Below are 25,782 nucleotides of genomic sequence, written 5' to 3' on the forward strand. Positions count from 1 at the left end.
TTCATTTGCCTCTTTCCTAATCTGTAAAATGGGAATAATAACAGTACTACCTTCCAAGGACTATTGTGAGAATTAAGTAAGGATATTATTATGCTTGAGTACCATGGCTTACATACACAGTGATAAATGTTAGATATTGGTATTATTGTCCTTTTACTTTAGTTCAAAAAGTATAGTTCTGACTTTTGCCTCCTAATTCTGTAAGGCATGTATTCAGGTAGCAAAAATTTAGTAGCTGCTATGCACCAGGCAGGTTTTATTCTCATTTTCTAGCAATGAAAATAAACTCTGAAAGGTTACTGGATTTGCCTACGGATACAGTAAATGGCAAAGACCAGTTTCAAATTCAGACCTTCTTAGTTCATGGTCAACCGACCTTTCTGGTTGTTCTATTTTGACTTCTTAAATATTTAACTCTAATCCATCTGTAACATATTTTTACCTGAGTTTCAAAAGATTTCTTGACAAAAAAAGTAGTCAACAATTCTATTTTCTCTTCATCTATTACTAATTCATCTTCTGTCTCATATACCATCAACACCTTCTTCTACACTTGACACTATTGAAAAGGTCCTGGTGGTGCTTTCTGAATGGTGTGCAAGCTTCTGTCAGTGAAGGGCATTAATGTCCGTTTTTAACTTCATGTCATTTTTCTCTTATTGTCCATGTCTAAAAGTCCTTTCTCCAAATTTTGGAATACTGTGTTAAAACCTAAGCTATTTGGAAGGCATCATGTATTTTTCATTGATATTTCTCTCACTTATTAAAAAATCAAGTGCTGCCTTTCTTTTCAAGATCTCACACTGTCTTTCATGTCAATAGTTTCTGAAGCATGTTTTCTTAAAGTATAGGATAAATATATAAACCCAGAATTCTCTTACTTGCCTATTACAAACTCCTTGTGACAAAGTCACTTTGAAGGATCTTATCACATATATATGACCAACCAGATCCTCTTGGTTAGTTAAAATTAAATATTTAAAAGCAACTTATTACTTTTTTTAGATCTTATTAAACATAAAATTGTGAGCCTACACATTTATATATTCATTCAGTATATTTTAAGTCTATGTGTCAGACAATATTCCAGGGATTTAGCAGTAAGAAAACAAAGTATCGGGTCTTATGGAATTCAAATACATTAGTGGGGAAAATCATTAACAATCATTAAAGTAATACAATGTCAGACAGTGTTGCCACAAGAACAGCAATAATAGAATGACAAGGAAATGATACTCTAAATGTTTTAACATTTGATCAGCCAATATGAGGATCTTCGGAAAGATATTTTTCCTTTATTTTTCTATACTATTATAGAAACCTTTAAACATACAGAAAGTACAGAGTACAAAAGAATATAACTCCATTTCTCATAGAGAACAAAAGAATTTTCCTCCATTTTCTTACACTCAGCTTCAACAATTATGATATATATGGTCAATCTAGTTTCATCTAAAAGTGCCCCCAACTCTCCACTCATGAATCATCAGTGGACTCTAGTAAAGTAAATCCCAGACAATACATTTCATCCGAAGAAGAGTATAATCAGCACAGGATGACATCCTACACCTGATAACTACCCAGTCTCTTTCAAAGCCACTGAAAGAATGAAGTTCTAAAATACCCTCTAAGTTACCCTAAGGACAAGAATGGATGACATAACATTTTCCAGGCATTTTAATATACTGAAAAGCATTCTTCCCCATATCTACTATAGCCAAACTATATGCCTAAATACAATGATTATTCCTTAATTTCTAGTTTCTTTGTCATGGTGAACTACTGTCCCAATAAATGTATTTAGTAGAATTTAAGAGCCCAGACACAGGATAGTCTAACATCCATAAACTATTCCACAGACCTTCAAGAGGGGGGAAAAATACCTGGAAGCATAATTATATTATTATATATACATCTAAAATTCTACACTTAATTATATTTCAACATGCACTGAAATGATAGGCCTTTTGACAAGATGTCATAATAACTATACTATTATAAACCATGAAGAAAACAATTCTTCAAGGGCTGAAATTCTTCAAGTTGTTAATGACAGAAAATATTTTGCATTTCTTTAAAAAATGTAGCTGCATAATGAATATACTACATAGGAATGTAAAAATCAGTTATTCATCAGAAATACCACCTATAACTTAAAAGATGATGATTAAATGACAAGGATCTTCCTTACAAATGGAAAAAGCTCTAGGTCCACTTACAGCTCTGACTCGAAGAAGATGTGAGATGACAGATTGTAGTTCATCACTGTAGTGTTTCAGTTCAGTAAATCTCCTAAAACAGGAAATAAATAAATAAAACATCATTCTTCTCATGAAAACAAGAAGTCTAAGGCTGAAATATAAAATGACAGTTCCTAAGAATAATGAAACTGGTTCTATATAACCATATATATACTAGCCCTGAACACTTACATAATAATATAAATACAAAAACTCTACAGTTAAATAACACTTTCTTTTGACAGTTTGAAAGCCAAGAAAAGATGCCATACTTCAGAATTTACATCATGGGGTTGAGATTAAATTCGTCAATAGAAAAAAATAACTTTAAAAAAAAAAGGAAAATATTTATGGTGATTAAAAAAAAAAATCTTAAGACTTAACCTTAGGGGCTGGGGTTGTAGCTCAGTGGTAGAGCACTTGCCTGGCATGAGTGAGGCACCTCATAAAAAAATAAATAAATAAATAAAATAAAATAAAGGTATTGTGTCCGTCTATGACTAAAAAAAAATATTTTAAAAAAAGATGTAACCATAAATTGTGGTCTCTAATATCAAGCTTAAAATGCTTCTCAGTAACCCTTGTTTCCTTATTCTATTATCAGACATTCTCCATAAAGATCTGAAACTCTTTGATATACCACTTGTCACTTTCCACACAACCAAGCTTCATAGATAAACTAGACATCATCGGATGGAACAGCTCCCACCTCCACCTCCTGCCAATTTTTTGAGAAAACTTTCTCAAATCTACGTCAATTTTTCCTTTCATCTAGAATCTCTTCCTATCCTGCACTTGAGATTCTACTTCAGCTTGAAATAGGAAATGTTCCTATTTCCCAACTTCCTCTCTCTAGTGCCACTTTCTTCTCCTTAGCATGCCAATTAACTCAGATCTTCTTGGATTAAAATAAACACACACTCCTTGACCACACACCCAACTATTAACCCCCTCTCAACACACACTGCTTTCTAACTCTCAGCAAGCATCTCCCTAGCAATAACCACTGCTTCCCTTCCCATTCACTTCTTGGTCTGTTAGAATCTGGCTTTTCCCTTTAAAACTATAATATTCTTCACAAAGTCAACAAGTATTGTCATGTTGTCAAAATTCAATGAAGCATTTCAGTTCCCTCTTACTTGATTCTCTCGGTCACATAACAACTGATATATTACCTTCATCTTCTTGAAAATTTGTTCCCTTGACAGCATTGCCATTTCCTCATGATTTTCCTCTTACTACTGAAGTTTTTACTGTAGTACTCACTTTCTTTCACCCCTCTCTAACATCTTCAACTTCAGTGTGTGAAGAATTTCTAAAATGTATCTAAAATTATGTTGGGGTGAGTATTTAGTTGGAGTGAGTATTACAACTGTACACTCAAGACTTGCTCTCACTTAGAGATCTGAGTTTATAACAAACCACCACTGGATTCAGATGCTGGTGACCCCTTATTTTGGAAAACACTCTTATGGTGTTGGCATTCTTTAGGGTCAAGCGCTAGGTTCTTAGCCATCTTCCACTCAATCTTTCAATCTAAACATTTTTTTACATGACTTGTAATTCACTATGATCAACATACTGTTACATTCCAATTTCTTTTTTTAAAAAAAACTTTATTTATTAGTTTATCTTTTTATGTGGTGCTGATCATCAAACCTAGTGCCTCACACGTGCTAGGCAAGGGCTCTACCACTGAGCCACAACCCCAACCACTAAATTCTAATTTCTATCTCCAGTTCAAATCTGTCTTTTACAGATCTATTAAGCCAACTGATTAGCAGACCTGTTTGTACCTGCTTATACTGTTTATATGTCCAAAGCTCAACCTATTTTTTCCTATATCCTCAACTCTCTTCTATGTTCTAAAAGAGAGAGACCTGGGTTTCTTTCCCTCTGCTTCACCCAGGTTTTTACTAATCACCCAGTCTGTTAATTATACCTCCTAAAATACTGTTCAAATCCACTCATATTGCTCTGTTTTTTTCTGCCAATAACCTAGATTCAAATTAGCATCATCACTTCTCATCTGGAATTCTCATACTATCCTCCTGATTGGGATCCTAGGCTTCTCGTAAACCACTCTGCTTGGATGGTAGTCCTAGAGCCCAAACCTACATAACTCCTCCGCCTTTCAGCAGGTTTCTTTCTGCTGCAAAGGTCAGCCATGATCCTGAAACAAAGCCCAAACTCTTTAATGTGGCTTTTCACTAATCTTGTGCATAGTTAACTGTGGTTCATCTAAAAAAAGAGGCAGCCAGCAAAGTTAAGGATATTAGACAACACACTTGACTTCCACCACTTTTAACTTCTCTCAAGGCAGTGTACTTCAGCTAAGAAACTAATCCAAGAATAAAAGAGCTAGCAAGGGCTGGGGATGTGGCTCAAGCGGTAACGCGCTTGCCTGGCATGCGTGCTACCTGGGTTTGATCCTCAGCACCACATACAAACAAAGATGTTGTGTCTGCCAAGAACTGAAAAATAAATATTAAAAAATTCTCTCTCAAAAAAAAAAAAAAAAGAGCTAATAAGTTTGGGATTACAGGCTTGCACTATGGCACCTAGTTACAGTCTCTCTGAAAAAGCCAGCTAGCCAGAGAGGGAGGGAACAGCATCATCAAGGGATCATATTGCAAGAAAGTCAGGGTTAAAAGATTCTAAACACCTAAAAATGTTGGTGACATGGATGAAATGTGCATCATTGGAAAAATCTCTCATTGGGAAATCAGAAAACCTAAAGTGAAAACTGAAAAATCCACTGACTTTAGATAACACTGTGTATTTAAGAAATAAAGGAATGGGCCAGGCACAGCTGCTTGGGGAGGCTCAGACAAAAGGATCCAAAGTTCAAGGCCAGCTCAAAAACTTAGATTTTGTCTCAAAATAAAAGATGAGAAGGGCTGGAGATGTAGCTCAGTGGTAGAGTGACAGACACTGGCCCTATCTCCAATACTGCTAGAAGAAAAAAAGAAAAAGAAATGAATTTCGCAGAAAGGAGAGTTTAAGTTCTTTGCCAAAGTCAAAATTCAGCAGTGTCTGCTAGACTCTCCTACCCTAAATGATTAGCTGTTCTCGAGAAAAATTAAGGAGTAAAAAACATATATAATAATGTCAAAATGCTGTAATTTCCTTGGAAAGGAAGGAGTTAACAGAGAGTCCAGACTGGGGAGATGATATAAAACTTCCCTCCCAAAACACTAAATGTCTGAAATCCCTGCCTGTAAGGCATGTAAAAATCAACAAGTAAATGCAGATTCTAGTAAGACTCTAAGTTTGAGGTTGTCTACACTTAATGTATCTCAAAGCCTCAACTAACCTTAGTTTCTCTTCTCTTCAAAACAGTTCCATCACAACTATAGGCCCTATATTTCCCTTTATTTTCCAAATTCTGCTTTTACTTGCTTGTAGTCATCTCCCCATCTAAGCCTGGACAGGTGTCTCTCCTAAACAAATCTCATTCATTACTCAAGATTCATCTTAGACAACCTCCATCAAGGCTTTTTCTGAACACCACTCTTCAATTTCAAAGTTCGATGGTATAAATACAGTGCGGAGTCTAACTTGTCTACTTCATATTGCTTTCATATTTTCATATGGCTTCCATTTTTTTCCACCCTACTCTACTGAAAGTACCTCAAACCATACAGATTTTCTTACACTTCTTTACAACTTATATCATCAACTATTACATAAATCCCCAAAGAAAATGAACTCAATGAATTCTGAAAGTCTGAGTGACTATAAAAAACAATAAATTTGTCAGTCTCCTCCCACTTTTCCAGTTTCTGCACTTCCAGGTCCTGCCTTGCTGCCTATCTGTGGGAGTTCCTAATATGGTACCTTGAACCCCTTGAAGAAAACTCACTATATAAATTTCTTCCTGTATCCATCCTTCTTGCTCTCAAACTCAGCATAGGAAAGTGATCTATTCTGACATTCAAACTCAAAGAATAAACCAAGCAAATTTTAACCTTAATTATGTTACTGCATGGCCTGGCTTTCTTTCTTTTGTGGTGGTGCTGGGGATTGAACCCAAGACCTCGTGCATGCTATTTAAGTTTTCTACCACTGAGCTACATCCCCATCCTTTCTCTTTCTTCTAAAAGAAGAAAACTAATTTTATAAATTATTTCATTGGGGTCATATGGATTTTCTTTTATTAATTTTTAGCCAAGAAAAACTGGCAACAAAAGCTAGTCAATGAAACTTCTACTGGGCAAGGTAGCACATGACATGAGAGGTTATACTGCTTCTACAATAAACAGTAGATTTTAAAAACTATGTAAGCTGGGAATGGTGTCACATGCCTGTAATTCTAGCAACTAGGCAGGCTGAGACAGGAGGATCACTAGTTTGAGGCCAGCCTTAGAGATTCTGTGAGGCCCTGAGCAACTTAGTGAGACCCTATCTCAAAATAACAAATGAATAAATAATTAAAGAATGAATGAATACATAAATCGGTTGGGGATGTGGCTTACTGGTTAAGCACTCCTGCCCTGGGTTCAATCCCTGGTACCTAAATAAATAAACTAATTAATTTAAAAAAAAAACTATATAAATGACATGTTACTTCTTTCATCTGGTTTGTCTGTCATCTGGATTTTGTTTTAATGGGTTTAGGTTATTTTCAACTCAATATAAGGCACTCTAGAAGTGGACATAAAAATAAAACTCGGCCAGGAGCAGTGGCACATGCCTGTAATTCCAGCAGCTTGGGAGGCTAAGGCAGGAGGATTTTAAGTTCAAAGCCAGCCTCAGCAATGTAGTCAGGCCCTGAGCAACTTAGCAAGACACTGTCTCAAAATAAAAAATAAAACAGGCTGGGGATGTGGCTCAGTGTTAAGCACCACTGGGTTCAATCCCCAGTACCAAAAACAGAAAAAACAAAAACAAACAAAAAAACTTGGATGCACTTCTTTATGCAATTGATGCAATCCAAGACATTGAGCTCTTAAGTCCACATACAAGTAGAAGGCCCCAGGTTCTCCTTCTCACTTTTCCTAACAATCTTGTTTGAGGAAACACAAACACGCAGGAAACAAGTACTAAAGAATCGTTTTGGAAATAACTCTGTGAAACAATCATTCTGGTGTTCTAGATTTTATGAAAGGATAGAATAAAACTGTTTTGAAGACATATACTCTTCTAACAATAGCACCAATAATAATCTACTGTGTCAACTAGACCTAGAAAAGATATCTATATATTAAGAATGGTTATAACAAATGCTGGGGTTGTAGTTCAGTGTTGGAGTGATTGCCTAGCATCAGTGAGGCACTGGGTTCAACTGTCAGTACCACATTGAAAAATAAATAAACTAAAGTCATTATATCCAACTATAGCTAAAAATATTTTTTTAAAAAAGAATGGTTATAACAATAACTGATGTAGACAATTCTCCTATCTAGGATTTGAGGCCAATAAATTTTTACTAATACACTGATTTTACACTTTAACAATATAGGAGCAAAAACTGCCTTGATAATACTGGTCATATTACATTTAAAATTCTACGTACAAAACAGTAAAATTTAGCAATTTAGGTAATCTCAAAAAGAGAGATGGGCTGGGTGCAGTATAGCACGTTTATAATCCCAATGGCTCGGGAGGCTGAGGCAGGAGGATCATGAGTTCAAGGCCAGCCTCAGCAAAAAGTGAGGCTCTAAATAACTCAGTGTAGACCCTGTCTCTAAATACAATACAAAATATAGGGCTGGGAATGTGGCTCAGTGGTCGAGTGCCTCCAAATTCAATCCCTGAAACACCTCCCCAAAAAAGAGAGAGACAGAAGGAATTGGGGTTATGGCTCAGTGGTAGAGTACTTGCCTAGCACATGTGAAGCACTGGGTTCATAAAAAATAAACCACCTCATAAAAAATAAACCATTAAAGTTAAAAAAAATAGGGGCTAGGGCTATGGCTCAAGCGGTAGCGCGATCGCCTGGCATGCGTGCGGCCGGGGTTCGATCCTCAGCACCACATACCAACAAAGATGTTGTGTCCGCCGAGAACTAGAAAATGATTATTAAAAATTCTCTCTCTCTCTCTCCTCTCTCATTCTCTCTTTAAAAAAAAGTTAAAAAAATTAAAAATAAAAATAAATAAATAAAGGTATAACATCTATCTACAACTAAAAAATACTAAAAAGAGAGAGAGAGAAGGGGAAAAATATACAACGGATAAAATATTTTTTATCAGACTGAAAATATAGAAAATACTAATCAAAATATTAATATTATACTAACAAACAAGAAATAATAACAGCTACATGATTTTCTAATGAATGTACATCCACCAAATGTAGCTTAAGTTTTCCAAAACTTTTTTTGGGGGGGTGATTTATAATTTTCATTCTTCATTAAGAGGACACTTCTTATATATCATGCAAGTATTAAAAACTTCAGGGAACATTAAATGCATATTAGTAAATCAAATATGTCAATTTCAAACATAATATAAACATGCTGAAAAAGAAAAATTATGAAAACTATAAAAAGATCAATGGAGGCTCATGCTAGAGAAATAAAAGGAAGAACAGGGGGAGCACAGAGAATTTTCAAGACAATAAAACTATTTTGTATGATACTATAGTAGTGTCATCCCAAACTCCTAAAATGTATAACAGCAAATATACAATAGCAAATGTGAATCTTCACGTAAATGATGACTTCCAGTAATAATACTGTGTCAATATAGGTTTTTACTGTAATAAACATAGTTCTCTGGTGAGGGGGAGGTGCTGAGGATGTGCTTTCTGCTCAATTTTGCTGTAAATCTAAAACTGTTCTAAAAAATAAAAGTTTTATTAATTATTATTTTATTTATTTATTTATTTTTGGTACTGGGGATTAAACGCAGAGGCACTTAATCACTGAGCCACATCCCCAGCCCTATTTTGTATTTTATTAGAGTCAAGGTCTCACTGAGTTGCTCAGCACCTCACAAAGTTGCTGAGGCTGGCTTTGAACTCACAATCTTCCTGCCTCAGCCTCCACAGTCACTGGGATTACAGGTGTATGCAACAACACAAGTTTTTTTTTAAATAAAGCAAAAAAAAACAAAAAAACCTTCAGTGGTTACCATAACTTCATAGTTACTAAAACTTTAAAAATATTTTTTAGGGTGAGAATGTGTATGTCTAGAATATGTGAAGCCATGAGTTCAAACCACAGCACTGCAAAAAATAATAATAATATTCATTTATATTTTATATTCAAAATTCATATTAAAAACCAGAGGCATTACTGTTAATGTCATGGTTTATAAAGCTGCATGATAGATCATCAAAAAATGCAAACAGACTTTTGCATATTTTTGATAAGAATTTATACTACAGGCAAATTAAAACTGAAGGACTCTCTAGAGAAATTCTAGCAGACCTCATAAACTTGGTTGCTGTAAATGGAAAGGCCTCATCTGTCTAGACGTTTCTAACTGAAAAGCTCCTATAACTGAACCAAACTGCCAGGTAAAGGACCATATAATGAAGATCTTGAAATATCCACCAAATTTAGAGAATGAGCCAAACCAAAACCAAATCTAGTTTTTATCCTAAGAAGTCATTTCTGAATACACTGATTTCCTTTAATGTAGGAATACACTTACAAACACCAAACTGATATTAATAAAGTCAAGTATTTATCAAATGAAAATATCTACATAAAATTATGCTAAAATGCATTTATCTATCAAGTTTTCTTGGCATACAGGGTAGGTATTTTATTTTTAAATATACAACATAATTTTCTTAAGCTCTGCATATTTGACAAACAAAGTCATACAAAGAAAAATTATGAAATTAAAATCACTTTCATCATTTTTTTGATACCTTCAATATTTAATAAATCCTTCTAGGAAAAAAGCAGTGGTTTAATTTTTTTAAACTTCAGTTATTTATAAGCTTAAATCCAATTAAGATATCAAATTTCAAAATCAGTTTTAGACTTAAAAAGAAATTTGTGAAATACCACTAAGAATATTTGGCAAATGAAGTGCATACATTCAGAAATGAAAAATTAAATAGACGGATAGGCACCATTCAAAACAACATTGTAACTGTTATTAAAACAAAACCTTACTTGTCTGGGTTTTTCACTCTGAATGTTGCATTAAGCGCTTTTAACCTGGAGTCTGCCTGGAAAAAATAATTTGTTCACTTAATACAATTACATTTCAGGGTATAAAATTCAAACAGTTTTACTTTCCCTTTAGAATTAAGATGCTCAATACAGTTTTCTTCATATTAAATGTTGTAAACACATTTAAGCATACCTAAAACAACAGCTTGGTAGTTACTTTTGAGAACACTTCAGAAACATAATAAATTAGACTAAGTACATGGTATTCAGTGATTCCAAAGTAAAACAAATGTAAACAATATATTGGTAGGCATACAGCTCTATATGACTACAAATCAGAATAAGTCATGTGAAAAAACTCATTATAGTTTTACACTAAGCCAAGAAAAGAAATGATCTGCATATGTAAAGTAAATAAAATTTCCAAGGGTAGTTCTCAGATGGAATACAAAGGAACCTTGGGACTTTACACTATAATTATCAGTATTTAAGGAAAAGAAACACCTGTAATTAAATTAATACTGTAAGACATAAAACAAGCTAGTGGAAAATATTATAAGACAACATATCTAGCCTGGTGTGGGTGCACATGCTTTAATCCCAGCCACTTTGGAGGCTGAGGCAGGTGACCACCAAGTTCAAAGTCAGCCTTAGCAATTTAGAGACACTGTCTCAAAATAAATTTGAAGAGGCCCGAGGATGTAGCTCAGTGGTAAAGCACTCCTAGGTTCAATCCCCATACCAAAAAATAGACAAAACATCTTTTTAACATCTTTATTTATTTCTAGATTAACTACTCTCAAAGAAGTTGGGGATGAACACTAAATAATAAGTTCATTGCATGAAATGAATTCTTTTTTTAGGATTTTAAAAAATTTGTTCTAATTAGTTATACATGACAATATGAAATGTATCCTTAACATCTCCAAATCCTATCCTAAATTCTCACTTTTAAAAAAGAAAGGAAAAAGAAAGTCAAATACTTTGTCCAAGAAATAGAAACTAAAGCATTCATCGTAAAAGATAGCTGTATCAGGAATCATTTTCAAATTATGGTTTGGTTTTGAAAGACCTCAACAGTTTGAAAATTTGGTTATTTCAACTTACAACTCACAACTACAAATACTCTCAATTAACAAAACAAATGAAGAAAGCAATTCAAAAATATTATTAGGGCTTCCCAGATTACTTGACTAAGAAAATAAAAACAAATGCAACAAATATGTCACTCAAAAACTCATCCTGCTGGAGCTTCAGACCCTCCAAAATTCACAGCTACCTAAAGAATATAAAATATAACACCGGGCGCAATGGCACATTCCTATAATCCCAGAGGCTCAGGATGCTAAGGCTGGAGGATCACCAGTTAAAAGCCAGTCTCAGTGAGGTGCTAAGTAACTCAATGAGAACCTGTCTCTAAATAAAATACAAAATAGGCCTGGGTCTGTGGTTGAGTCTCCTGAGTTCAAGCCCAACTACCCGTTGCCCCCTGCAAAAAAGAATATAAATATTTGGTGTGATTCAGAATGATCTCATTTTCCCAGAAATACAGCTTTCCCTTACCATCCTTTTTGCATGCATTAATTACATAAAGAATAAGCAAAAAGAGAGGAAATAACAGGGACTGTAATTAAGAAGGTCTTTAAGTCAAATAAGCCTAAACTTGGATTTCATCACTTATAATCACGTGACACTAGGGAAGTCACCTTCTAGAGTTCGTCATCTAAAAAGTGGGAATACTGAATAACTTCAAAGGTACTAAGGCAATACTGAGCAAAATAAAATACAGTATCAGCCTATATGCTTATAAAGCCAGCATACATGCTTACTATGTGCTAAGTACTGTGTTGAACACATAGTAAGCATATATGCTGGTGATGGTCAGGTAAAAACTTTCTGAAAAGTTTTTTTTTAAAACCATTTTAGATAGTTTTTCTAAAATTATTGGCTGAGGGTATAGCTCAATGCCAGAGTACACACTTTGCATATTCAAGGACTCAGATTTGCTCCCTAGCACCAAAATATTTTAAAAATTGCTCACAAAATAAAAGCATGTTCCTAAAAAGTCTTTTCAATCACCTTAGAGCAAGAGTTGCCAAGTTTTAGACCAACAAGAATCAGTATGTATGGGATAAAACTCAGGATTGAGTATTTGAACAAACAATCCCAATAACTGAGAAGCACGCAGTATATTAACAGTTCAATTAACCGAATTTACAGTACAAAGCAAGCATAATTTCACTTTTTCTTAAGGCCTTCAGGTAACCCCTATAAACAACTACTAGCAAACCCATTTTTCATGCACTGAGACCCTGGAGGCTAAAAGGATATGTGAAGATTTGGCCTCATGCCCAATGTACCTACACTGTGCATCTGACCCTCATACACTTGTTACCTCCTTCTCTGGTATCAGACTCAGTTGTCATTGTCACTATTGTCACAATGTAGCTCGTCTTCACTATTACTCAACTTTAGTAAATTTTCTGCCAAAATATTTTTAGTCTGGAAAATAGTCCAATCTATCTGAACTATAATAAAATAAGTGAATTCTGAGAGAACCAAAGTATTTCTAAAAGCATGGAAGTAAGCTATGTTACACCCATTTGAATATTCAAAAAAGTCAGATTTGCTTAAATATTGGCTTCCAATTGTGATTAAATTGACATCAAACACATGATCTCCAGATAAGGAAAACATGACTTTACATCTATATATACACATACACCTATGTATGTACAGGGAGAACCTCATTTGTATGAATGCATGTACATATTCATGTATGTGAGGTTGCCCCTCAAGAGCCCATGTCCTTGATGGAAGAAGAAAAGACGTCAGAAATGTCCAAAAAAAAATTAGGAATAGAAGATGACAGGTGGGTTTCTGAATTCTCTCCATAAAGGTTATATCTAGTCTTTACTTCACTGAAAGACTGATTTTATGAATTATTAATACTATATATTAAGCACTAACTTTCAAATACTTTAAACCCAAAGATCTAAACCATACCCAAGCTTTAAACCATAGGTTACCCAAGTACAAAACATTATATCAAAATATTTAAACAGCAAGCACACATAAGATTCATGGCATGCTATGTAAAAAATAGTACAGTCTATAATAATAGAGAAATTCAGGTATTTTCCAAGGTCTTCAAAGTTACGACCAAACACTGGGTTCAAGGACAAACCACAAATAATTAAGTGACTAAACTGGTGACAAATCAATGACTAAATTTACAAATTTCGTATTATATAAAGGGAATTCACCAAAACAACTGTATTTTAGGGTTTTTTTTTACACTTTTTATTAGTTTCTAACATATCTTGGATTATTTTTCAGAAGCCACTATTAAATTAAAGAATGAATTTCTAAGTTTCAAGTTATTTCAAGTCCTTGCCTAAACTAAATTCCATCACTCTCTCTGAGCATTATAAAGTAATGAGTTTCAATCAAGAAAACTGTAATTTTTAATGTATAACTGCCAACAAAATACTTATAAATTAACATCTATTCATGCAAAATTAAAAACTTGATTACATTTTCTCTATACGAAAATAATTTTCTAATTAATTTTGTGCTATTCAACTACCTGTATACCAATGCATAAAGATCTGGGAGGTATTTTTTTTAAATGAATGAATATATTTTGTTCTTCTTATGGGATATAACATGATTTTTGGTACTACATTATCCTGTGAATAGTTTATCAATTTATATGCTATATACAGGTTGAGTATCTTTTTCTCTCTGTTTTTTTTTTTTTGCAAGCAATAGAATTTTATTTAAAAATTCATAACATAAAGCCAGGTATGGTGGTGCATGCCTGTAATCCCAGAGGCTCAGGAAGCTGAGACAGGAGGATCACAACTTTAAGGCCAGCCTCAGCAACTCAGCAAGGTCCTAAGCAACTAAGCAAAACCTGTCTCAAAAAATAAACAGGGATGGGGAGGTGGCTCAGTAGTTAAGCACCCCTGGGTTCAATCCCTGGTACAAAAAAAAAAAAAAAAAAAGAAAAGAAAAATTATAACATAGAATATTGCTTCCATAACAATGCAAAGAAACTTATCCAGAATTCGTTGTCAACATTCATACAGTGTCACTTCAATTATATAAAAACCATGGAATGCTTCATGAATTAATATATCATCTTTAGGCAGGGGCCATGCTAATCTTCTCTGTAATATTTCAATTTTAGCATATATGCTGCCAAAATGAGCATCAGGTTGAATATCTCTTATCTGAAATGCTTGGGACCAAAAGTCTAGATTTTGGAGTTTTTTGAGATGTTGGAATATTTTTCATAGACTACTGGTTGAACATCCCTCATCTCAAAACACAAACTAGCCAAGTGTGGTGGCTCACGCCTATAATCCCAGTGGCTTGGGAAGCTGAGGCAGGAGGATTGTGATTCAAAGCCAGCCTCAACAAAAGCAAGGCACTAAGCAACTCAGTGAGACCCTGTCTCTAAATAAACATACAAAAGAGGGCTAGGGAGTGGCTCAGTGGTTGAGTGCCCCTGGGTTAAATCCCCAGTACCAAAAAAAAATTAATAATAATAATCCAAACTATTCCTAAATCCAAAACGTATTGAGTGGGCATCACTCAAATGGATTTTGAAGCATTTCAGATTTCAGACTACTTTGAATTTCAGATTTTCAGATTACTTTAAATTTCAGATTTTCAGGTTACGATTGTGCAATCTGAATTATGTAAATTTATATTATATTATCTACCTACCTTCTCAGGTTACAAGAGACATAAAACTTTTAAAAGCTTTTAACCTACAATAGATTTCTTTGGGGAAAGATTTGGAGAGCAGAGTAGATTAGGGTGGCCATCTCACCACCACAATACCCCTCAATTTTCAGATAACAATCTCATTTCAAAACATTAATTCTAAACTTGAAGAAAACTAAATACGCATTTATCACTTAAGAGATGCTCTTTCAAAATGATACCTATATCGGTTTCAAACTGGCCACCATGTCCCAACTGACAGAAGCAGCATGACCAAAAACTCATCTTTTAGTTTACTCATGTGGAAAAATCCAAGCTAGACTCTTGAGAAGTACCATTCACTGGTATTAGTGATCAATTGCCGGAGGCAGGGGTGCACGTGGAAATGGTCAGGAAAGAGAAAAGAAAAAGATGTAAAAGTATGTTTATACTGTGGGGGAAAAATTTATAGTCTGTATTTAGATTACTGCTTCAAAATGCTCTTATCTAATAAAATTAAATTAATAAATTTGACCATTATAGTCCAACTAGTAACAAAAATTACATAAATCAAAAGTGAATTGTGGTGTTTCTTTTTGAAAAGCTTATCAATGATATTAGATGCAAAGATGATTTCTGACATTTATTCATTCAAAAAATTAACCCACTACCCATTAAGAGTATAGCATTGTGCTAGAAACTGTAAAGAAATACGGCAAATTACTTCATACAAATATACTTACCTTCAGCTGAAACCCAGTTTCATTCACAGTTTCCTTCCAGTTACCTTCCTAAAAATTAAAGTTAATTTTAAAAACCATTACTGCAAAGCAAAACAATACATAAAAAAATTCAAAAATAATTCAGTATTATTTTGTTCTTATTTCAAGGGAAATGGTAAAGAAAAGTTTACAAAAAATCTTTCATTATAAAATTAAACATAAGAGACTGGAGTTGTAGCTCAGTGGTAGAGCGCTTGCCTAGCATGTGTCAGGCACTGGGTTCAATCCACAGCACCACATAAAACGAAATAAATAAAATAAAGGTATTGTGTCCATCTACAACTAAAACAAAATTTTTTAATTAAACATATAGTTCAGATTTCAAAAGATAAAACAGAATTTGGACCCAAGATTTTAGAGATTAGGGCTTCAAAAAACTGATGACTAATTTTGATATCATTTAAGTGATACCAAAAGTAGTATCTTCACTTAAGTATAAAAATGCTAACCAAGCTGGGCATAGTGGCACACGCCTGTAATCCCAGCGGCTGGGGAGGCTGAGACAGGAGAATCTCGAGTTCAAGGCCAGCCTCAGCAATCATGAGGCACTAAGCAAATCAGTGAGACCCTGTCTCTAAATAAAATACAAAATAGGGTTGGGATGTGGCTCAGTTATTGAGTATCCGTGAGTTCATTCCATGGTGAAAAAAAAAAAAAAAAAAAAAAAAGCTAACCAAAAGAATACTGCAATTGAATAATAAACAATTCAATAAATCCAAACCCAACCCAATAAATTGCACATAAAAACCTGCTCCAAAAACATCTTTAAAAATAAGCATTATAACCATATACTTTGTATACAACCAGAGATATAAAAAATTGTGCTCTTTATGTGTAATATGAATCATTTGTAATGCATTCTGTTGTCATTTATTTTTAAAAATCAAATAAAAATTGGGGAAAAAATAAGCATTATAATCAAGAGTGGTGTCTCAAACCTTTTTTTTCCAGTGATTCTGCAGGCTGAGAGAGGAGGACTTCGTTTGAATTTAGCCTCAGCAAATTTAGTGAGACCCCAAGCAACTTAGGAAAATTCCATTTCAAAATAAACAATAACAAGAGCTGGCTCATGCCTATAATCCTAGAGGCTTAGGCTGCTGAGGCAGGATTGTAGGTTCGAAGCCAGCCTCAGGAACTTACTGAGGCTCTAAACAACTTAGTAAGACCTTGCTTCAAAATAAAAAATAAAAAGGGCTGGTAATGTGGCTCAGTGGTTATGCATCCTTGTGTTTAATCCCTCATACCCAAATTAAAAAAAAAAAAAGAGCTGGGTATGCCTCAGTGATCAAGCACCCCTGGGTTCCATCCCCAGTACAAATAAATAAATGAATAAATAAGCATTCTAGGTGGTGCATACCTGTAATCTCAGCAACTCGAAAGGCTAACATGAAGGGGTGTGTGTGTGTGTGTGTGTGTGTGTGTGTGTGTGTGTGTGTTCAAGATAGTGGAATAAGAAGGGGTCATGTTCCTGGCTGCTCCATAGTGAAACCAAGAAAACAAACAGGCAGCTTCCCAGCAAAGTGGGTGAACAAACAAACAAACAAAAAAGCAGAGGGACTTTACTGGAATTTAAAACTAGACATTCAAAGCAGACTGGGGACACAGGAAGTTGGATATAATAAAATAAGGAAGAAATCCCTAGAGGCATAGTCGCTTCAGCAACTGAGCCAAAAGCACCAGCCACAGTTGTGGAGGGATAAGAAAATTAAAGGAACCCGCATTTTGGGGAGGCTTGAGGCGTGTACAGAGCATTTAGAGATCAAGGGCATTGCCCAGCAAACCTGAAAGATGTGCCGCACAATATCTGTGTGTGGAGAAAGAAGCCACCATCTTTCCAGGAAGAGTGTAGAAGACAAAGGAAGGAACCATTTTGCAGCAACTGCAGGGCTCACACCCGAGGGGGCCCATTCTTGGCAAAACTGAGTTTGGCCCAAAATACAGGCCTGGTAAACATACACTGCACAAAATAGAGTGTGCTTAAGTGAGCAAGAGAAAAATCAAACGTGGAGAGAGTTTGACAAAGTCGACAACTGGTTGTGAAAACCTACTTGGCTCTATCCCTCCTCATATCCGACTGTTCACAAGACCTGCTGAGAGAGATTCATCTGGCTGGGAACTTGGAAGGGCACAAGCAGGAGAGATTCTCTTCTCTGGAGACTGAACTTGAGAGGAAATGTGGTCCGCAGGTGATGTAGGGGACTAAAAATTAGGTCCCCCAAAACACAAGTAGATTCCAGGGGAGATCCCTAGAGTACAGTATTTGAGCGTGGACCTGCAAGTACTGGGTGCTGGAGGTGCTGATTTAAAATCTCCAGAACAACTGGCGATCAGCAAAGAGCCTGGAACCCACCTAAACCTAAACCCTGCCTCCAGGAACTCTACCTACTGGATTACATCTCTCATTCTAGCAATAAAGAGGGTGGAGCATCAGCTCCAGATTATCCCACCTAAAACTGCTGACAAGAGAAGCTGAAAATCTTTTGAATTCCAACGGAAAGAATTTTTTAACTTTTCATCAAGATCCTTTTTTTTTTTTAATTCTTTTTCTGTTTAATTGTGACCTTAATGGTACATGGACATTTATACATAATCATATTTGGCTTTTTTTCCCTCACTTCTAGCATTTTTGAAGCCAGCAATGTTTCATGGATTGTTTTTTTGTGAACCAGGACATTTGATTAGTATATTTTAGTTTTGTTTTATATTATTTTTATTTTCAATTTTTAAAAAAACATCTTACTTTATATGTTTTTTTTCTCCTGTTTCCCTTGATTCTCTTTTCCTCTGTTATCAGCCAATATCTATTGTTCTCTTTCACTCTTCATTTAATTTTTTTTTTTAATATTTATTTTTTAGTTTTTGGCGAACACAACATCTTTGTTTGTATGTGGTGCTGAGGATCGAACCCGGGCCGCACACATGCCATGCGAGCATGCTACCACTTGAGCCACATGCCCTACCCTCTTCCTTTAATTTTTTACTTCTCTCTTCCTCATAATCATCACATCCTATATCACTTCTGTCCTTTTCCCTGTTCACCATTTGAAATTATAAACCCTTTTGCAAATTCACTGTTTTTATGGTAGGCAATAGCTGTTTATCATTTCTGTTTATTGTGATAATTAACATTGTAGATGTCATAGCAGGAATTATTTGGTTTAATGCTGTATATTGTTTGCATTGGTTGTTGTTATTATTTGTCTCCCCCTAAATGGTGAAGTACTGGAAACCTTTAGGGACATTATAAGTCCACAGGGTAGAAACTCTACTGCCTCAGATCCATACTGTTAAAGGGTAGACACACAAAAAACATTAAAAAGCAAGGGAACAAATCACCCCAAACAAGCCAAAATACTCCAGAACAGAATCCACTGACACACAGTGGAAGAAATGTCAGAGATTAGAATGTACATAGTTAAACTGATCTGCAAAGTAAAGGGCAGAATAAAAAATGAAACCAGAAAGAAACTACAGGAAGTAAAAGATCACTTCAATAAAGAAGCAGAGATGGGGGTGGGGGATGGGGGCAGAAATCCTTGAAATGGAGGAAACAATAGATCAAATTAAAAATTCAATAGAAAGCATTATAAACAGACTAGACCATTTGGAAGACAGAACCTCAGACAATGAAGACAAAACATAAAATCTTGAAAACAGAGTTGACCATGGAGAGATGTTAAGAAATCATGAATAGAACTTTCAAGAACTATAGGATAACATCAAAAGACCAAATTTGAGATTTATTGAGATAGATGAAGATGTGGAGATATAAACCAAAGGAATGAACAAATCTTTTCAATGAAAAAATATCAGAAAAATTTCCCAAACCTAAAGAATGAATGGAAAATCAAATACAAGAGGCTTACAGGACCCAAACCAAGCCATGTTATAATAAAAATGCCTTAGCATACAGAATAAGGATAGAATTTTAAAGGCTACAAGAGAAAAATATCAGAATACATATAGGGGGAAACCAATTCAGATCTCAGCTGATTTCACAACCAAGACCCTCAAAGCTATGAGGTTCTTAGTATAACATATGCCAAGCTCTGAAAGAAAATGAATGCCAACCAAGAATCCTATATCCAGCAAAATTAAGCTTCAGATTTGAAGATGAAATAAAAATCTTCTATGATAAACTAAAGAATTTGCAACAGAAAGCCTACACTACAGAATATTTTCAACAAAATACTCCATGAAGATGAAATGAAAAAAAAAAGTGAAAACTGGCAAAGTGAGGAACTACACTAAAGGAATAGTTAATCAAAGGAGAAACAAATTCAAATTAAAAACTATTAATGAACCCAAATGACCAGGAATATAAATCATATCTCAATAATAACCCTGAACATTAATGGCCTAAAGTCATCAATCAAAAGAAACAGACTGGCAGACTGGATTAAAAAACAAGACCTAACAACATGCTATCTCCAAAAGACTCACCTCATAGGCAAACACATCCACAGACCAAAGGTGAAAGGATGGGAAAAAACATGTCACTCACATGGATCGTGTAAATCAGCAGGGGTTTCTATCCTCAAATCAGATAAAGTAGACTTCAAGCCAAAGTTAATCAGAAGGGACAAAGAAGGCCATTTCATGCTGCGTGAGGGAATTATAGATCAATAATACATAACATCCGTACATATTTATGCCCCAAACAATAGAGCATTTACATACATCAAAACCTTCTCAATTTTAAGAATCAAACAGACCACAGCACAATAGTACTGGGTAACTTTAGCATGACTCTATTACCACTCGATAGATCCTGCAATAACTACATAAAGCTATAGAAGTAAAAAATACATTGACCCAGCAGCTCAGGAGGCTAAGACAGGAGGATCGAGAGTTCAAAGCTAGACTTAACAATAGTGAGGCGCTAAGCAACTCAGTGAGACCCTGTCTCTAAATAAAATACAAAATGGGGCTGAAGATGTGGCTCAGTGGCCAAGTACCCCTGAATTCAATCCCTGGTACCAAAAACAAACAAACAAACAAACCAATTGATAATTTAGACTTAACAGACATATATAGAATATTTCATCCATTAATGACTGAATACATATTCTTCTCAGTAGCACACAGATCCTTCTCTAATATAGAGCATGTTATGTAAGCTATCACATAAGTTGGTATACAATTGTAATATTATCTTAGTATATTTTCAGCATCTGTAGGTTATTTTGATAGCTCCCTCTCCATTGATGTTAATTTTTGTGTTCTTGTTTTTTCTTGATTATACTGGTTTATGTTTTATCAACTTTTAGCTGTATTATTTCTTCTCTATTTCATATATTTCTACTCCTACTCTTATTTTTTCTTTCCTACTACATAATTTGAAGATAATTTGTTTTTCTTTTTTTTTGTTATACCTTCTTTCTAATACAAGTACTTTAAGTTATAAATGTTCATCTGAGTACTGTTACATCCCAGAGATCCTGATATTTTAAGCTTTGATTATCACTTAGTTCAAAGCACTTTTTAATTACTTTTCTTGTGCTTTCTTCCTTGACCTCTGAGATAAGCATGCCATTTAATTTTGAAATAGTTGACATGTGGGGTGAGGTGTATATCTATATATCTTAAGGTTTAATAAATCATTCAGGAAATACAGTTTGCATGATTTCAAATTAAAAACTTAAAAATTTTAATTTCAAATTAAAATGCTTTCTATATTGATTGTACTGGTTGCATACATGTCAAAATTGATCAAATTGAATATTTAAAATATGTACATTTTATTGTACTTTAATTTTATCTCAATAAAGCTATAGGGGGAAAAAAAGAGAGGCTAAGGAGAATTACAAGTTTGGGGTCAGCCTCAGCACTTAGCAAGACCCTAAGCAACATAGGTAGACCCCATATCAAAATAAAAAAATTAAAAAAGGCCTGAAGGTATAGCTCAGTGGTAAAGTGCCCTGGGTTCAATTTCTGTACCAAAATAAAAGCATTCTACAGTTTAGCTGGCTGAGTTGGTGCATGCCTATAAGCCCAGCTATTTGGGAGGCTGGGGCAAGACGATCACAAGTTCAAGGCCAGCTCCTGCAATTCACTGAGACTCTGATTCAAAACATGTTTTTATTAAAAAGGTCTGGGGATGAAGCTCATTGATAGTGTTCTCACCTATCATGTGTGAAGCCCTGGGTTCAATCCCTAATACCACCAAAAAAGAAAAAAGAAATAAACATTCTACATTTTTTATATAGGTGCATTACAATTTTACATATTAGTGGGATTTGTCATTAAAAAAAAGAAGAAGTCAAATGAACATTTTAAAAAGATACCTGTGTTAAAAACAAATAGAAGATTTTGTCTCTACAAAGGATAGGATGTGAAGCAACTCTTAAGAGAAAGTTTTCTAAACCAATCCGTCGTCTTTCCACAAAATCCGGATCCATGTTGTCAGCAGAGAGTTTATGCCAAACAAATTCTGCCTAGGTAAATAAAACAATCATTAAGAAGAGTCTCAATGTATAGTACTTTTAACTACTGCCATCTTGCTTCTTACCCGTTTTTCTGGTAGAGGTGGCACAACAATATGTGGATAGTAAACTAAAAGGTAGTTTCTCAACAACTCAAACTCACTATATCTCCTCCACAGTGAGTCTGTTAGGACACTCTGACCATCAGCATGTTCAACTGACCTGAAAGGAATCAAAAAACATTTTTATTACTTTATAAAAATACATAAACATAATCAAAACATCTCTAAAAAGTATACCTCTAAGTACTATTTGCTTCTATTTCCTAACTGCTTTTCAACCAGGCATTGAGTAAAGAACTTTTATGTATTTTTTCACTAATTTATCCAACCTGGTGAAACAGGGATTTACTATCCTCATTCTACAGATGAGGAAGCAGCTGCACGTATGTGCCCTGCTTATAATCCATCTGATACCAAGCCCTTACTCCTAAGCACTTTATTTCCTGTTATAGAAAAATGATTTGAACCTAATAATTGTATTAGGAATATTCTGAAAGCCTCAATCTATCTCATAATTGGTTTTACAGTATGATAAAAGTCAGGCTCAGCTAGCTAGTCTATAAAGAAGAAAGTAATTTTAACTTCACTATTGCCCAATGAGATGACAACATTCACAACAAAGACCAAGACCCACAAAACCTCAATTCAGGTTATAAATGAATTAAATGAATCTGAGTATCAAGAGATATGCACAAGAGTAAAATATTAATTAGCTATGAAAGTGTGCGGAAGAGAAGTTATAAAAATTCATCAATACTCATCTTCAATTATAATTATAAAGAGCTGGCAGAAAATGCCATGTCTCATCTATACACAGTTCAACTTATATTTGGGAGAAAGGGTAAAATCATATAAAGGACATTTTAAAGTATTTTGACTACTGAAAAGTCTCCCAATGCAAGCACTGTTATAAACCATCAATCTTTTAAACCTTCTTATTTTCTTTTTTTAAATTTTTTTGAAAAATTCCTATTATAGAACTAAACTGAAATTATTAATAGTTCTCTCTTACATTTCCACAACAAACAGAAAAATTCATGAGCCAAAAAAAGAGAGAAGCTTATAAAACTAAATATAGATCTCAGCATTAACAGCTGAACAGAAAAAGAAATTAAAACGCTTTAATTAAAAAAATCATGAGTGGAAGATAAAGTATGTAGAAACTGAAAATTTACAAACTACTTAAAACCTGGAATTGCTGACTGTTCGAAAACTACGCAGATGGATTATGGGTGTTGGTGAACTGCAGAAAGGGATTATGGATGAATCTGCATTGTTCTAGCTACTCCCCATGCCACCCGTCTCCGAGAAAAGCCTGACTCTGATTAAATACTGAGCCAGGTTAATGCTGGCAGTAGATCCAGTGACAGTAACCTGCCTATCAGTGGATCCTTCCAGTGGGTTCACAATTTTGATCTGTGCCAGATATCTGACAGATCTCATTGATTTTGGTGCCTTGATGCCAGATTATGCAGCCAGTCAAGTCGTTTGGAATGGTGAGTTCATGAGAAGTAGTCTGAGCAGATGAATCCAAACCTGCACTAAATCCAGTATTACCATGCGTCATAGGAAAATGTTGCATTGCCAACTGGTGCAGCTTGGTTAAATATGGCTGTGGAATGGCATACTGTCCTTGAATGGTATAGGCTTCTGAGGTGGTCCCTCTAGGTCAGGATTGAGGAACATGGGGCAGGGTGGTGTGAAGAAAGCTTGTACTGTCGCTGCCTGTGCCGTACCTGTCCTGACCTCCTGCAAAGATGACTAGAGAACTTGATGGCTTGGGCATGTATGGGATGGTCACACCCTTCGGGGTAGGGACTCTAAAATGACCGCACAGATCTGTTTGACACACTCAATGATGGATTGCAGAATGCCAGCAATAGTGATGGCCCACTCAGTTGAATTGGGGAACATATCCCCCGCCTCCTGGATTTGAACCCCTGTACTCTCTCATATTTCCTTAATCTTGCAGCCACCATTACCAATAAGAGAGCCACACTAGCAGGAACCACCAGCCTCAGAGTGACCAGGTCTACTGGCAACTGTGCTATTGGTCATAGAGCTGCTAATGTCCTCTTCCAGTTTGTCAAATGATCATCGCAAAGGCTTTGAAGATGGCATTAGTGGCTCCAACCAAAGTGATAATTCTCCTGGGGACAATTCCCTTCTAAGAGATTGATGCATGTATCACTCTCCTTGAGCATCTTCTTAACTGATTCTCCTTTCTTTCTGATGATACTGCAAACTTCCTTTCCATACATAAGTAGGCAAATAGTGAAAGTGACATTTAATCTACTTTCAATCACACCGGTGTCCATATCGAGAAGTGTTATGGGGAGCTGGACTTCAAGTGGTCAAGTCTTCGGTCACTGGTGGGGGTGAAAGCCAAAAAATGGTGGGCGGCGGGTAGGAGGAAGAGGAGGAAAGGGGAAATGGGGGGATGCGGTGGCAGAGGGCACAGGCTGCATATGCTCCGGCTGCTGCTTCTGCTGGTCTGGGAGGACCTTCTCATTTTCTAATTATTTGCTTGACAATAATTTATTTGTCCTCCAAGAAATACACATATGCCACAATGTGCATAAAGACCCAGAGACTACATCAGTTTCAGAAATAAGTAAAATTTGAAAACATATTTATCTCACTCTATGCTCAGAAAAATAGTTATTAAGTTTTTGGTTTTGTCTTTTTGAGACAGGGTCTTGCTATGTTGCCCAGGAGGACCTCGAATTCCTGGACTCAAAGCAATCTTCCTGCCTCAGCTCCTGAATAGCTGGTACTACAGGTATGTACCATCACATCTGGCAATAGTTGCTTGCTTTTATTATTTATATATTAAGTTTATCATTAAATGTATTTAATTATGCATTAATAAAAAGGAAACAAAATATGAAATACAAAAGTGTACAAATGGCTTCTGTGGAAAAATATGGAACTATTAAAGCAAAACTCATCTTAAAGAGTTGACCTAAGCATTAGCTATAACAAACAACCATTCCAATCCAGGAAGTCAGGTAGAGTGGCACAGGCCTATAATTCCAGTGAATTTAGGAGATTGAAGCAGAGGGATCACAAGGTCAATGCCAGCCTGAGAAACTTAGTGAGACCTGCCTCAAAATAATTAAAAAAGGCCTGGGATATACAGCTCAGAGGTAGAGTGCTTGCCCAGCTTAAAGAAGGCCATAGGTCATCCCCAGCACACACACACACACAAAAAAAAAAACACACCAGAAATAAACAAAAAAAAACCCCACAAAACACAAGATAAAACAACAAAAAATTAATACAAACAGATTTCTAACCCTAGCTGAAGAAATATTTGGGTTAATCTCAAGTTTCAAACTAGCTACCAACAAAACCTACATCTTACACTGGGCACAATGGTGCATGTCTGTAATCCCAGGGATTCCGGAAGCTAAGGCAGGAGGACTGCAAGTTCCAGGCGAGTCTCAAAAACATAGTAAGGCCCTAAGCAACTTAGTG

General features: G+C 35.2%; 1 protein-coding gene, 1 non-coding gene and 1 pseudogene across 2 annotated transcripts in view; all 3 read right to left on the reverse strand.

Moving 5' to 3' along the window:
* LOC144372235 (oxysterol-binding protein-related protein 11-like) overlaps positions 1-25,782 on the reverse strand; it is a 118,186-nt gene that overhangs the window by 79,186 nt on the left and 13,218 nt on the right. The window contains 5 exon segments of the mRNA XM_078035602.1: positions 2,220-2,292; positions 10,318-10,373; positions 15,777-15,824; positions 22,103-22,252; positions 22,327-22,462. Of these exon segments, the coding sequence (XP_077891728.1) occupies positions 2,220-2,292; positions 10,318-10,373; positions 15,777-15,824; positions 22,103-22,252; positions 22,327-22,462 (463 nt within the window).
* Positions 14,430-14,536, reverse strand: LOC144372252 (U6 spliceosomal RNA). The gene has a single exon (XR_013432298.1). It is a non-coding gene; the product is annotated as a U6 spliceosomal RNA (small nuclear RNA).
* LOC144372239 (poly(rC)-binding protein 2 pseudogene) lies at positions 23,353-25,205 on the reverse strand (annotated as a pseudogene).

The sequence above is a fragment of the Ictidomys tridecemlineatus genome (assembly GCF_052094955.1).
Source record: "Ictidomys tridecemlineatus isolate mIctTri1 chromosome 3 unlocalized genomic scaffold, mIctTri1.hap1 SUPER_3_unloc_1, whole genome shotgun sequence".
NCBI classification, from domain to species: Eukaryota; Metazoa; Chordata; class Mammalia; order Rodentia; family Sciuridae; genus Ictidomys; species Ictidomys tridecemlineatus.